The sequence below is a fragment of the Paroedura picta genome, chromosome 2 (genome assembly GCF_049243985.1).
Source record: "Paroedura picta isolate Pp20150507F chromosome 2, Ppicta_v3.0, whole genome shotgun sequence".
In the NCBI taxonomy this organism is placed as follows: domain Eukaryota; kingdom Metazoa; phylum Chordata; class Lepidosauria; order Squamata; family Gekkonidae; genus Paroedura; species Paroedura picta.
Window position 1 is genome coordinate 94,490,416 of NC_135370.1, and position 14,708 is coordinate 94,505,123.

The window sequence follows — 14,708 nt, forward strand, 5'->3', positions numbered from 1 at the left end:
GTGTGACATAAGCCTTTATCAAAGATCTTTTGGTTTTTTGACCTTGTTCTAAAACATCTCTTTCCCATAGGAGGTTTTATTTCATTTATCTGATCTGAGGAAGTGGGCTCTCAATTACAAAAACTGATGCTGTGAAAAATCTGTTAGTTGTTAAAGTTCCACAAGACTGCTGTTTTTCTTGCAACAGAGTAACATGGCTGTTATGGATTTTTTTTAACATGAAGTAGTTACCCTTCTAATAGCCATCAACCACTTTGTTGTGGTGAAATTGTAGGCATTTAAATAGGCATTTAAATGGGTATGCATTTGTTGTTCTTTCAAGATATGCTTGTACAACTCTAGTTTGGTTTAGGCAGGCTAGGTACATTTGAGAGCAATTTTTAAAAAGTGTAAAGTTTTCATGCTGCAGTGGAGTGCATAACTGGGACTATTTGCCTAATTGCAAAGCGTTGTACCACTAAGCTAACTGAGGGACCTCATAAAATCAGAGTCCAGTAGCACCTTTAAGACCAACAAAGATTTATTCAAGGCATGAGCTTTCGAGTGCAAGCACCCTTCGTTAATCATGCTAATCAGTTTCTCCCCACTCTCAGCCTGACCTCATCCGCAACCTTGCTATGAGACTAAACTAGAAAACCGTATACCTCTATCCTCAGCATTTTGGAGGAAGAGTGGATGAAAATTGCATTTGAGTGTGAGAGAAATATGTGCATGTAAAAATATGTATGTCTTGCCACCTTTCTGTGAGTGCTCAATAACTTTGAACAGCTCCTTGCTATCTGAAATATAAAGTTGTTGATGCTATGGCAGACCTCCCTGGAGCTGATATTTCAGAGGTGAAATGCTGCCATTCAAAAGGCTTGGCTTCAGTCACTACTTGCCTTCCCTAAATACAGGGTATCTAGAGCATTCTCCCCAATGATAGTTTAAGTGAATGGTTCATATACTGTAAATATGTTGAACTGGAGAAAATATTAATTAATTAATTGTTCACATTTGTATACCGCCCTCCCCGAAAGCTCAGGGCGGTTTACATTGAACTGAAGAAACTATACATGAAACATTACATATAATTATAACATTAATATTATTGACTGATAATAACAAAGTAACTGTATAACATCTGTAACCGCTCCGCGGTAAAAATAAAGCGGTAAGCCCTGTGTGGGAGGAGTTCGTCCGTTATGAGGAGGCCCACCGATTGGGCTCTTGCCCCCGAACTGACAAGCGGCAGCCGATTGGGCCCTCCACTTGACAGCCCACCTCCCCGAATGCCCACCCTCCACGGGAGCCTGCCTTCAGCTGGCGGCGGCCATTTCGAGGCTCGCCGCCGCCGAGGGACGTCGCTGCCCAACCGTCCTGCCCTCCCATGTGGCGCGCAGCCCACTGGCCCCGCCACACCACAACATCGCCTCCATCTCCACATGCCGCTGGCCCACCCAGACGCCTCCCCAACCGCCCACCACCGGCTGCCTTCGCCGGCCTGCCACACTTCCACGCCTCTACGCCGCACACGCGCCTCGCTGCCCGCCCTCCTCTCTCATCTACCCATCTTCTCCACCCTCAGACTTCCCCGCACACGACCCCACGAAAACGGCGACGTCCTGGCGTTACAAAGCCTTCCCCACCACCTCCCGAGCCGCTCCCGATCACGCCACGTCCTGCCTTCACCACCCCCTGCTTCCCGATCCGCCCACCCCCACCATAGCCCGCCTGCGCCTCCAGCCCTCCATTCTGCGGCTGCCGGGCGCCTAGCCACGTTGTCTCCCTGCCGCCATTCCATCCAATGCGACCCGGCCCCGCAACCTCCACCGCTGCCCCCATTCCGGTCCCATCTCACGAGGCAAGTTCCCCGCCGCCGCTTCCCGCAACGCCCTCGACCCCTCCTTACTAACCCTCCCCATTCTCCCCCCAACATTCACACCCCTCCCCATCTGCACGTGCCTACGCCGCTGTGCCCGCCACCCCTTCTCCCCCCAGAAGCCTCCCCATACACACTCGCCGCCGCGTTCTCACCCCCTGCGAAGCCCTCCCCACCTGCCCGCACCTCCGACCCCGCTTTCCAAAAACCCTTTTTCCCCCAAACACTCCCGAGCCCTCCCCATCCCCGCTCACCTCCGCCTTTTACCCCCCACGTCCCACAACACCCCCCTACGCTGAACTCCGCCGCCACTTGCACACCCCACGTTCTCCACCCCCATGCCGCTTCCTCCCTCCCAACGGGCCCTTGCTCATCCATTCCTTCCTTCCTCCTTTCTCCCTCTCAACTTTACTTCTATTCCCTCTCCCTTCATCTCTTTCTCTCTTCCTCCCTTTCTTCCTTTCTTTCTTTCCCTTTCTCGCTCTCTTCTTCCCTTCCTTCTGCCCCTCCAGCCAAACATCCCACTAGCACCCGCTGCATTTGGGGAGCAGCAGGCTTAATTTCTAGTTAAACAATAACAATACAACAGGTCCAGGAGTCTTGGTGGATTTAAGGGGGGGGGGAGAGGGAGAGGGGGGCAGTGGCCCTGCTGATGTTGTTGGCAGATTGTGTCAGGCCTCAGCCAAATGCCTTGTGGAGGCATTTTGCAGCCCCTGCGGAAATAAGTCTGAGAAAAACACTTCTTCAAGCATTTATTTTTAATCTCTAAGTATCTAGACTGAAAAAGGCATACGTTGGAAGTTTGATTTAAAACTGGTCCAGTAAATAGTTACTCATGCCCCATTTCCTGTTCTGATGTAATTAGATTGTGTTATAATATGTGAAAATGACTTTAATATTAGGAACTTCATTTATTGTTTTACTGGTTCTAGTATTTGCTGTCTAAATAGACAGATATCTAAACTCACATTGATCTCTTGCTTAATGTAGTTGACAGGGACCATTGCTATCTGTGATTTTCCCCCAGCTGACTGCCGATGGTGTGCATAAGAAAGATATGCTTACACATTTCCCATGTTTTTTTATATATATATATATTATTTTCATAAAGATAGGGGGGGAATCACATTTCCCATGGTCTTTGGTGTATACACAGTACCTAGCAAAGAGTGTGGAAAATACAGACTAGGTGTGGCCCAATATTCTGTTCTCTATATTGCTGTACTGTTATTGCGTAAAAATTGGTAGAGAAAGTCCACAATACTGCTAAGGATTTATCTTAATGTTAATGGATTTTGAAGTCTGTCTGGACCATATGGGGAAAGTAAAGAAGGAAAACATAAAGGAAATCAGACTTGTGTTCAAGGACAGCAGTTGATTGCAGTTGATTACTGCTGTCTCGATCATTTGGATGAACAAATGTGAATACTTCACTCAGGTGTAGTGTCGTTGATTTTGTTTTTTAAGGTTATAGAGCAGGGGTAGTCAAACTGCGGCCCTCCAGATGTCCATGGACTACAATTCCCAGGAGCCCCCTGCCAGCGTTCGCTGGAGGATATAAGCTGACCTGACTGCTCTCTTTAGTTTTACTGCCTCTTCTACCACATCTTCTACCCACATGCACCACATTGGGGATCCACTGTATTACAGCATAACTCCAAGTAAACATCTTTAGGATAATCTTTAGGATAACATCCTTAATGTGAAAGGATTTACTTGGGAGTTATGTTTTAATACAGAGGCTCCCAACATGGTGGCTGTGGGCAATATGGCACCTGTTGAGAGTTTACATAACAGCCACCAAGTGATTTTAGGAAGTGGATTGACCTACGTGCCATAATCCTTTTTCCTAGTATTGTGTCAACTACCCTGGGTCAGATTGCCGCTGCTTTAATATACATAAATCTGTCAAGCATCTAAAGATGTACACTCTTATTTGACTCTCCCTTTGAGATTGCTGAGACTTAAAGTGATTAACTGTGGCTGACATTTACAGTATTTGCTGGCCTATAAGACTACTTTCCCCCCCTGAAAAACATGCCTCCAAGTGTGGGAGGGGGTCATCCTATACGCCGGGAGCACTTCAGTTGGGATAGACATAGCTGCCCATAGTACTGTAATGTAATGTAACAAACTCTATATTTTGAGTGGAAAGGCTGCAGTTTTTGTGCATGTGAGCGGTTCCCTTAAAGTTTGGTTGTTGATGTTTTGGCAACATTTATATACAGTTTGTGAGGCCTTCAGACCATCTTGCAGAAAAAATAGTTTTGTTTTTTGTTACCAGTTTTGGAAATTACTCGTAGTCTTCAAGTAAAAGCATGTTATGAATTGTTTCTGTTAACTAAATGTTTTCTAGAGTTCCTGTGGTGTTTTGAAGACGTTTTTCCATTCCTGAGACTCTTAAGAAGAAACACAATGACAGCTGCAGAAAATGTATGTTATACATTAATTAATGTTCCTATGGACTCGGAACCACCATCTGAAATTAGCTTAAAAAATGACTTAGGTAAGTAAAGTTCTTAGACTTTTTTTCTACTTGTGTATTTATTAACCATTAACCATATGCAATATCAGCAAGGTACCCAGGATGGTATGTGAGAAGATGGTAAGGCAACCTGAAATATAAGTGTATAAAATACTAAAAATGTTAAAGTAAGATCTAAAGTTATACAGTGGCAGCTAAACACATTAAGTTCAGCATACAGTTAATCAAAGCAAAGCCTCCTTCAAAACACACACTGGCACTGGTTGCAAAGAATGATCAAGGCGATCTGGACTGACATGGAATGAGATTGTGCCTCCTGATATTGGGGAATAGAGAGGAGAATATTGGAACAGACTCTCCCTGAGGTTGGAAAGCCATGATAATTGCTTTTAAAGGTCACAAACATCACTTTTAATTTTGCCTGGAAGCAGATAGATAGCAAATACAGCTGCGCCAAGATCAGTGTTAAATTACCATTATGACATGTTCTCATTTAAAGCTAGACCACCAACATTTCTGCACCAATGCTGCCATCAGAGAACAATTCAATAGTCTAAGTGTGGATGAATAACAGAATTTTGAAATACATTGTCATAAAAGCTAGGAAAATGAAGCAAAGTGAAAAGGATCACATTTCTTGTTGATATAGGCCTGATACCTTTTGTATAGAACTTGACATTGTGGTTTGTGGATGCCCTTTGTAGATACTATTTCAGAATATGATGGATAAAGCAGTCTTGTATGGGTGTTTGGTGATTGGTTTGCAAGTCTCCCATCAGTGCCCAGAGATATGTTTTATCTATGTATTTGTACAGTGTAGCTGTAGATTAAGTTGCTCATCAATGAGAACTAAATAGTCAATATTCTGTGAAGCAGAGGTCTGCTGCAAATTTGTATGTTTCACTTGCATACAACCGACAATTTTTTGTATAATTTTCTCAAACAGTACATGTAGTGAATGTTAGTTCAATTTTTTATACTTACATTTCTATATTCATACTCCCCGTTACTCCCAAATCTGAACAATTTGAATTAGCTCATGAAATCTTGGTGATATCTTTGACTATACATAATCAAAATATTTTCTCTTGCCGCATTTTGATTCTGCTGCTTTCTTGACATCTTATCTTGTAAAATTTCCTATGCAGTCATAAGAGCTAAAACAACAACAAAAAAATTAAATATGAGCTCCCCCTTTGCAGTTTACTTTCAGGCGGTCTTCCAGATAACAAAAATAAGATAGAAAAATGAAAGTATTTTACAGACAGTGTGAATGATAAAGCTGTACTCTGTACTGTCATTGTATTAATGAAGAGATGGAGTGAAGGGGATGTGCAAGCTTTGCTGAGATAAATGTCACCATTCTGCATGTGCTCTGTGGCCTGCAGCTTTTGCACATTATGGAACAACTGTAAAATGACAGTTTTCCCTGAGTAGAATTGTCTTCTGTGTTCATTATCTCTGTGACATGAAGGGTATGCAATTCAAATAATGCCTACTCAGTGTCCAGCAATTTAGGATTGACTTGGGGACACCCAAAATGATGCAAAATACTCCCTAAATTCTGGGATGAATGAAAATTGATCTCGAAGTTTGGGATTTTTCGGAGGAGGTGCAGGAGTGAGTGGGGAGGGAAAGAGAGAAGGGCAACCTGGGGAATAGTTGGTCCTTTTAATTTTGAAAGGCTGAGACCAAACTAACTCCAAATGTACCATGCCAGCATTATCTTTTTTGAAGATTCCTCCCCTATGTCATCACTGGAGGCAGCAGAGCCTACCCCTACAGCTGGGAAATGTTGTGCAGCGTGCTCCTAGATTTCTTTAAGGCTTGGCTGTTTCAATGGCAGTTTCCTTTCCTGCCACAAGGGGCTTATTGTTTTTACTAGGCAATTCAGTAGCGCTATCTTTAATCGCTCCTGCGGAGCATCGCTCCTGTGGAGTACATAAAATAAAGGAGTAAGGGCTAAAGGGGAGGAGATAGGGCGGGCTCAATCCGTGATAAAAACTCGGAGGGCCCAATCAGATTGGGCCCTCCGAGTGTTACTCGAGGGCCAAGCAGCCAATGGGGAGCCGTGCGAAGCGCGCCTCCCCATTGGCTGGTTGGCCCAGCATTGCCTGGGCTGGCCGGGGAGTCGCTGCTCAGAGAAAGAAGCCTTCCCCAGCGATAAGTCCTCCGGCCGGCTTCCCCTCACCCAGAGAGCCTTTTGCCAGGCCCTGGGGCAGGCTTGCCTGCCCCTGGGCCCGGCAAAAGGCCACAAATCCCGCCGCCATCCTGAGCCTTCTGCCGGGCCCTGCCAGCATTCTCTTTGTCCTTCCCTTCCTTCCTTCCTTCCTCTCTCCTGTCTGCCTCTTTCTCACTATCTGTTTCTCTCCCTCTTCTGTCTCTATCTTCCTCCCTTTCTTTCTGTCTTTCTCTCTGTCTCTCTTTCTCCTTTTCCTCCTTCCTTCACCCTATCTCTCCACCCACCCACCATGCTAGAGCCCGCTGTATTTTGACCACTTCAAGACCATATAAGACCATAGTATAATTATAACAGCATAGCAATGTATGTACCAGGTTTTCTGGGTTTCTAGCTTTCATTTTTTTAAGTACAGATAATCTGGTGTCCATATTGCCATATTTTCATACTGATTTTTGAAATCTATCCCTACCAGGATTACTTTCACTTTCTTTTCCTTCTGTAGCATATGCACACAGTACATCTCCATCAGAATGCAGAAAAACTGAGCTTTAATTCAAAAGCCTTCCACATAGTAATGATAGTGCAAGTGAGCAAGTTGTAACAGTGGTCTGCAATGTAGCAAAGTTTTGATATATCAGCATGAACTGTGCATCATCTTATACTGAGTTGCTGCTTTTCTTTCACAGAAAAAGGAGATGTGAAGTCCAAGACTGAGGCCTTGAAGAAAGTAATCATAATGATCTTAAATGGTGAAAAGCTGCCAGGGCTTCTGATGACTATTATTCGGTTTGTGCTGCCACTTCAAGACCATACCATCAAAAAACTGCTTTTAGTTTTTTGGGAGATAGTTCCCAAGACTACTCCAGATGGAAGACTGCTGCAAGAAATGATCCTTGTTTGTGATGCTTACAGAAAGGTTAATCTCTAACTTACGTATTCATATTAAGGTTGTATGTTCAGCTAAATCAAAGTAAAAAAAAATCTGAAAATACCTTATTGGTATTTTCTGGCTATTCTTTCAGCTGGCTATAGATTGGGCTGAATTTTGGCAATCTGAAATGGCCAGGCCCCCAAAATTCTGAACATATTCAGAATTTTTCAGGACTGCTAGATAGTCAAAGTTAGGTATTTAAAGGGATTGTGAGCCTCTGCAAGCAGGTGAATGCACCACTTGGAGAAGGTATTTAAAGAGACTGCAAGCCTTTGAAATGCCTGTGGAGTTCATTCATGACTTGCAGAAGGTATTTAAGATGACTAATCCCTTTAAACACCTCTCCCTCCCCCATTGAAACCAATTGAGAAGGTAGGTGATAGTAGTCTTCATTTTGTATGTGTTTGGGTAGGGAGACCAGAGGAATTCTTGATATTATTTTCAGGGCCTCAGCCATAGGCCCAGCAGAACAGGTCCATCTTACAAGCCCTGTTGAACTGTCCAAGGTCCTGCAGGGTTCTGATGTCATTGTGCAGAGAATTCCACAGACCAGTTTGGTTGAGACCAGTTTGATTTATTTAGGGCCAGGGATCCTAAGTAGATTTTGAGTATTAGATCTTAATGTTTATTGGGGGACATAGTGGGAGAGGTGATCCTGCAGATATAAAGGTCCAAGACTATTTATGGCCTTAAAGGTAAGAACCAAAACCTTGAACCTTATCTGGTCTACAGTCTGGAGACAGTGCAGCTGGGAGAGCACAGATGTTATATGCACTGGGTTCCAGTAAGGACCCGATCTGCTGCATTCTGGACTAGTTGTAGTTTCCAGAGCAATTTCAAGGGTAGCCTTGTGTAGAGGGAGACACAGTAGTCTAACTTGGAGATCTGCACGTCGTATGTTGACAGGTAAGGTATGTTGACAGGTTGTCGTGCCTGCCAAAGGAGGTAAAACACCTGGTAAGCAACATTTGTGACCTGGGCCTTCATAGATAGGGAGGTGTCCGTGATCACACCTAGACTCTTGATGGTTACTGAAGTTGTTAGTTGGACCTTATCAAGAGTCAGGAGTTTTAGTGTCTTACCTGGGCCATTCCTGCCCAGCCAGAGGACCCCTGCCTTAGCTGCATTTAACTTCAGTTGACTCCACTTGAGCAAATTCGCCATAGTCTCCAGGCATCCAGCCAAAGTATCTGGGGGTACAGATGGGTGGCTGCCCATCTACAGATATAGCTGGGTCATCCACGTATTGGTGACATCCCAGCCCAAAATTCTGGACCAGCTGGGTGAGAGGGCATATGTAGATTTTTCCACCTTCGCCAAGCCCAGCTGCTAGCGCCCTACCTGTCCCCTGATCACTTAGCCACAGTGATCCATGCGATGGTCACCTCCAGATTAGATTTCTGTAACTTGCTCTACGCGGGCCTACCCTTGTCCTTGATCTGGAAACTTCAGCTAGTGCAAAATGCAGCTGCTAGGATCCTCACTGGTACATCTTGGAGGGCCCACATCCAGCCTGTGCTGAGGCAGCTGCACTGGTTGCCAATTGCTTCCCGGATCCGGTTCAAGGTTTTGGTTTTAACCTTTAAGGCTTTACGCGAGTTGGGACCCACATACTTGAGGGACCACCTATCACTATATGTCCCCCGCAGGGTGTTACGCTCTGCGGGGGGAAATCTATGGGTCATTCCCGGCCCTAGAGAAGCGCGCCTAGCCTCAACCAGGGCCAGGGCTTTTTCGGTCCTGGCCCCCACCTGGTAGAATGAGCTCCCGGGTGAGCTGCAGGCCCTGCGGGATTTGTCAGCATTCCGCAGGGCCTGTAAAACTGAGCTCTTCCGCCAGGTTTATGGTTGAGGCTGGGGTCTGCGAGGTAGAGTGTTGCCCCCCCCCGGGGGGGTCTGAAGTATACATCATCTCCCCCCATTCTATATCGCCTTGGCAGGCGGGAGTAGATTGTGATTGACTGATGCCATGTTATGATTTTTAATGTCTTTTAATGGGGTTTTAATTGGGATTTTTAATACAATTGTTACCCGCCACGAGCCTACCCAGGGAGTGACAGGAAATAAATCTAATAACAACAACTACTACAACAACAATAATAATAATAAATTTTTAAAATAATATTGGGGAGAGAATAGCTCACTAAAACACCTGACATACTAGTGCATGATGGTGAAGAGGTGGAAGTCATCTGGGAAACCCATGTTCAAATCCTCACTCTGTAATAAAACTTACTTGAGAAGTTTGGGTGCTGTCATTTATCCTAACCTACTTTACATGGATGTTGAGATAACAGGCTGAGGAACGAGAGCCAGACCTTAAGCTCCTTGAAGGAAGGGTGGGATGAAAATGTACTAAGAGGATAATTGCATAGAGGGACATCATAGTATAGTGGTTAGTGTGATGGACTAGGGTCTGAGAGACCCAGGTTTAAATCCCAAATCTGCCATGGAAGCCTACTTTGGCTGGTTCTCTCTCTCAGCCTAACCTATTTCACAGGCAGGTCAGAAAGTTGCATGACTGAGGTTGTTGTGAGGATAAAATGGAAGGGAGGGGAGAATGATGTTATAAACCACTTTGGGTCCCCATTAGAGAGAAAAACAGGATGTTGATAGCTTATCACATACAAATTATTATATTAACTAAGGACTTTTAGAGAAACTGTAAAATATAAAATATATAAAGTATATAAATCAAAAATTCTTGGTACCAGATCTAAAATTCTGTTGCATAAAAGGAAGCCTCTTAAGGGCAGGGTACAGATTTTTCCCATCTTCATCCTCCTCCTGAAAAACTGATGTTTTGATCTAAGTCATATCTCTGTTGCAATAAGGAGTGTTAATTTTAGGTTATGTTTTCTTTTCCAGTTAGGAGGGCTGATAGCTTTAGGGAAAGTGAAACATGGTAACGCTTGATTTTTGGGAAAACTAAGATGTTGGTTTCATTGACCAGGATCTTCAACATCCAAATGAATTTATTCGAGGCTCTACTCTGCGGTTTCTCTGCAAGCTCAAAGAAGCAGAACTACTGGAACCCTTGATGCCAGCTATTCGTGCATGTCTGGAACATCGTCATAGCTATGTGCGCAGAAATGCAGTCCTTGCAATCTATACTATTTACAGGTAAATTCTGTGAATTTACTGATCTCAAAATTTGAATTGCATATTACATTGGTGAATTCTCAAGTTGCTAAAGACAGTAATTGTAGGCTCTCACAAGTTAGTGAAATGATTTTGTAGCCCTTGGCATTTAATAACTATCAGTCCTGATTTCTAAATATTTTGATTTTTTTTATCCAAATTGTCTGGGGAAAAGTGATACCAGTGTTCTAATACCAGGGTTCGTAATTTAAAATCATATTTCAGTTTATAAACTGAAAATCCTTAAATAATAATGTTTTCTGCTACAATTATAAGATTGGGATTTGGTTGCTACTTCTGGCAGTAATTTCTTTTGTTTCTTTTGATTATACTAAGCTGTCCTATTATTTGAGAGTGAGCTTAATTTATTTTTGTGTATGTGTGATAGAATCGGTTATGAAAAACAGTGTTGTTATCTGATCCTAATGATATCTGTGATCATGGTATTGCTGCCTATTCAAATACCTCTTCACAACTACACATCTGTAGAGCTGGGAGATGAACTTCTTTTGTTAGGAAGAATATGTAATTCTCACATTATGAAAGTTTTTTTGTTTTATGTCTGATGTAGCGAGCCAATATATTAATACCTCCAATTATGCATGAAAGTATAGTTCCTCTGTGTGTAGCTTGGGCCTGCCAAGATATAAGCTAGTGCCAAGTCCTTTTGACTAGTTGTGTGTTAGGAGTTGTTTACGTTTAGTTATGGTTCCCAAGAACATAGGTTTATTTAAGATTTTTAAAAGAATTTAATACAAGCATTTTGTTGCATGTTAAGTTGAACAGAAAGAGCCTCTTGTGGCGCAGAGTGGTAAGGCAGCAGACATGCAGTCTGAAAGCTCTGCCCATGAGGCTGGGAGTCCAATCCCAGCAGCCGGCTCAAGGTTGACTCAGCCCTCCATCCTTCCAAGGTTGGTAAAATAAGTACCAAGCTTGCTGGGGGGTAAACGGTAATGACTGGGGAAGGCACTGGCAAACCACCCCGTATTGAGTCTCCCATGAAAACACTAGAGGGCGTCACCCCATGGGTCAGACATGACCTGGTGCTTGCACAGGGGATACCTTTACCTTAAGTTGAACAGAAACTGGTCCGGAGGATCCCTTTGTGTGCTGCTTTTCAATAACAGTAGCTCATCTTACTGTATTAGAATTAAAATACAACAACAACACTGCTCTAACTTTATTGAGCAGGGAATTGGGATGCTTTAGGTTAAGCTCTGGAAGCCTTGCTGATCACAAGGAGTCTACATTGTGGCCTCATCATTAAGAATCGGTATGAACAGGTAAAATGCCTCATCATTAGGGATTGCCATGAACCAAACACCAAACCAGGAAGTTTGTGAATGGAACCATTTCATGGTGCATCCCTCCCCCCATTGAAAGGGACCACAGTCTCTTTAAACAAGGTTTGCAGAAAACTTGAAAAAAGCTGGGTTTAAAGGGATTAGAATCAGACTGCACAAGGCAGCCTAAAAAACTGTTGAGCAGTAGAGAGGCACTCCCCATTGTTCAGTTGTTTCTGCTGCTTTTATGGGGAAAGAAAGCTTTCTGGTCTATCCATGAACTGCTTTAAAAGCTTATGGAAGTTCATGACAGTAGGCCCACCATGAACTTTGGTACACAAATCATGAACAGAACAAAATTCGTGACAAGTTTTGCTTTGTGATTAGGTTTGTGCCTATCCTTACTCATCATCACAGCCTTGGTATCATTTCATTGCTAAGATTCACCCTATTCACCTTCTTTATTTACTGTTTCAGAGGAAGGTTAATAATTCCTGCAGGAGAATATGTAATAAAATATGTCTGGCTTGTGTCCAAATACACAGAAAGAATGAACGAGTGCTGCAGTATTCATAGTATGGACTACTTTAGTTGTTGGAGGTATTGAGCATTACAATTGTTAAGTTTATCTGTTGTCTTTTAAAAGGAACTTTGAACATCTAATACCTGATGCCCCTGAACTGATCCATGATTTTCTGGTGAATGAGAAGGATGCAAGTTGCAAAAGAAATGCTTTCATGATGTTAATTCATGCAGATCAGGTAAAAACAGTGGCCTGCAAATTGTTCCTCATTTTGAATTCTGTTTTATGGTTTTGACTAGAAACAAAGCCCATTTATAAAAATGGGCAAAAAGGATAGGCTTGTGGAGGTGGCGCGGCGGCGGTAGGTAGGGGTGGGTGGAGGGCGGAGTGTGGGGACGGGCCGGGCCAGCTTGGGGCAGCAGGAGTTGAGGCGGCATTTGGGGGACTCGAGCGGAGGCGGAGAGAAACCACACATGTGCGGGAGTCGGCACATGCGTGGTCTGGCGGGCGGGGGTGGGAGGGGGGAGCGTGGGGGAAGCGAGCCATGCATGCGCGGATGGCCACGCATGCGCGGCTCAGTCTGTAGCCATTGCGGCAGCCGCGCGTGTGGCACAGGCTGGCCGCGGTGTGGGAGCCGGGCGGAGCAGGCCAGGGGAGAACGCGGTGGTCAGCGAGGCAGCAAGTACGGGCTTCGCAGCTCCTGATTCGCCCTTCCAAGTTTTTAACTCCTCCCAACTTGCCCTTAGGCTTTTATTTATAACCGCGGAGCAGTTTACAGATAGTAATTACTGACTGCAAAGGTAGACTGAAAAGCCTCTGTTATACAAAATAGTGATTAAATATTTAAGAATTATGAAATACCAAAGCTCATAATTGAAAATATGTTCATGTTTATTTTTGAAGGATCGAGCTTTGGACTACTTGAGTACCTGCATTGATCAAGTCCAGACATTTGGTGACATTCTCCAGCTGGTTATTGTGGAGCTAATCTACAAGGTACAAGAAACAAAGAACCACACACTCTGACTGAACTGAATGTAGTCTAAACCAGACATTTAAGTGAAGTTTGTTAAATTTGTAAAACAATTAAAAAGTGGGTTAGATTTCTGTCATTTCACATGAGGAAAGAAGATATTCACCAATTTTCCTCTACTATCAATCGCCACGTTATACATGCTGCTACCAAGGCTTCTTTGGACTCCAGAAACTCCTTTTCACAGATTACAAAGAAATGCCAAACAAAGGGAGAATTGTGGGGAAAGAATTATTCCACAAGCAGAACTCTTAGCAGAGCTTTGGATCTAACCCATTGTGTTCTCTAATATGACATTTTTTTTAAATAGACTTGCATCAGTGATAGACTTTATTTTGTTACTGCTAATATATTTGTAGACTTACTACCCAGCTCCTCTCCTTGGCTTCACTGCCTACAGTGTGTATAGTAATTTGGAGTGCTAAACAGCATAACTCGCTTTTTTCTTTTAAAAATGCTCAGTCTGCTCCTAATGCTTTAACCTTGCTTTCTCATCTAGGTTTGTCATGCTAATCCATCAGAAAGAGCACGATTTATTCGTTGTATCTACAATTTACTACAGTCTTCAAGTCCTGCTGTGAAATATGAAGCAGCAGGAACATTAGTTACACTCTCCAGTGCGCCAACAGCAATCAAGGTACTGAACTGAATTATGACTTTATAAAATATTGTTATGCTATTCTGGACTGTAGAATACATTTAATATAATGGGTTTAAGATTTGTGAGTTAAAAAGAAAAATTGTTAAGACTGTCTTCAAAGTTCTGTCTCTTAATTAGCAAATGGATATAAAAGGGATATGAACATTATGTAAACAATTTTTTAATTTTAAATTAATATGCAAACAACTTGCATATAAGTGCTTAATAGAGATTTGGTGACCATTTCTCAGTTGCATGCTATTGCTCCAGATCAGGATGCAAGGAAGCCAATTTGAATTCCTCTGAGTTTTGCAAAGTCTTCAGAATTCTGCCTCTTGACTGGCAAATGGGTATGAACATTGTGTGATCATTTTATTTTTGATTAATATGCAAACATTTTAATAGTGCTTATTAGATATTTGGTAACTGTTTTTCAGTTGCATGCTAGTGCTCCAGGTTAAAATACAAGGAAGCCACTTTGAATTACTGATCCGTTGGATTTAGTTTGTAAAATTTCTGCTAACTTAAAGGTGTTTCTCCCCCCGCCCGAAGACTAGAAATCTGCATTGTTTCATAAATCAGTTAGAGATGTGTTGAATGCTCCTTGTAGTTCTCATTGCAAATATTTAA

The 14,708-nt window shown here is 43.1% G+C and overlaps 1 protein-coding gene across 2 annotated transcripts in view; it reads left to right on the plus strand.

The window, feature by feature from the left end:
• Nucleotides 1–14,708, plus strand: part of COPB1 (coat protein complex I subunit beta 1) — a 30,680-nt gene that overhangs the window by 1,582 nt on the left and 14,390 nt on the right. For both annotated transcript variants that reach the window (XM_077321699.1, XM_077321698.1), the window contains exons 2-7: nucleotides 4,218–4,367; nucleotides 7,215–7,444; nucleotides 10,412–10,581; nucleotides 12,529–12,643; nucleotides 13,309–13,401; nucleotides 13,938–14,075. In XM_077321699.1, coding sequence (XP_077177814.1) covers nucleotides 4,277–4,367; nucleotides 7,215–7,444; nucleotides 10,412–10,581; nucleotides 12,529–12,643; nucleotides 13,309–13,401; nucleotides 13,938–14,075 — 837 coding nt within the window. In that variant the 5' untranslated portion in view covers nucleotides 4,218–4,276. The remainder of the gene's footprint in view (nucleotides 1–4,217; nucleotides 4,368–7,214; nucleotides 7,445–10,411; nucleotides 10,582–12,528; nucleotides 12,644–13,308; nucleotides 13,402–13,937; nucleotides 14,076–14,708) is intronic.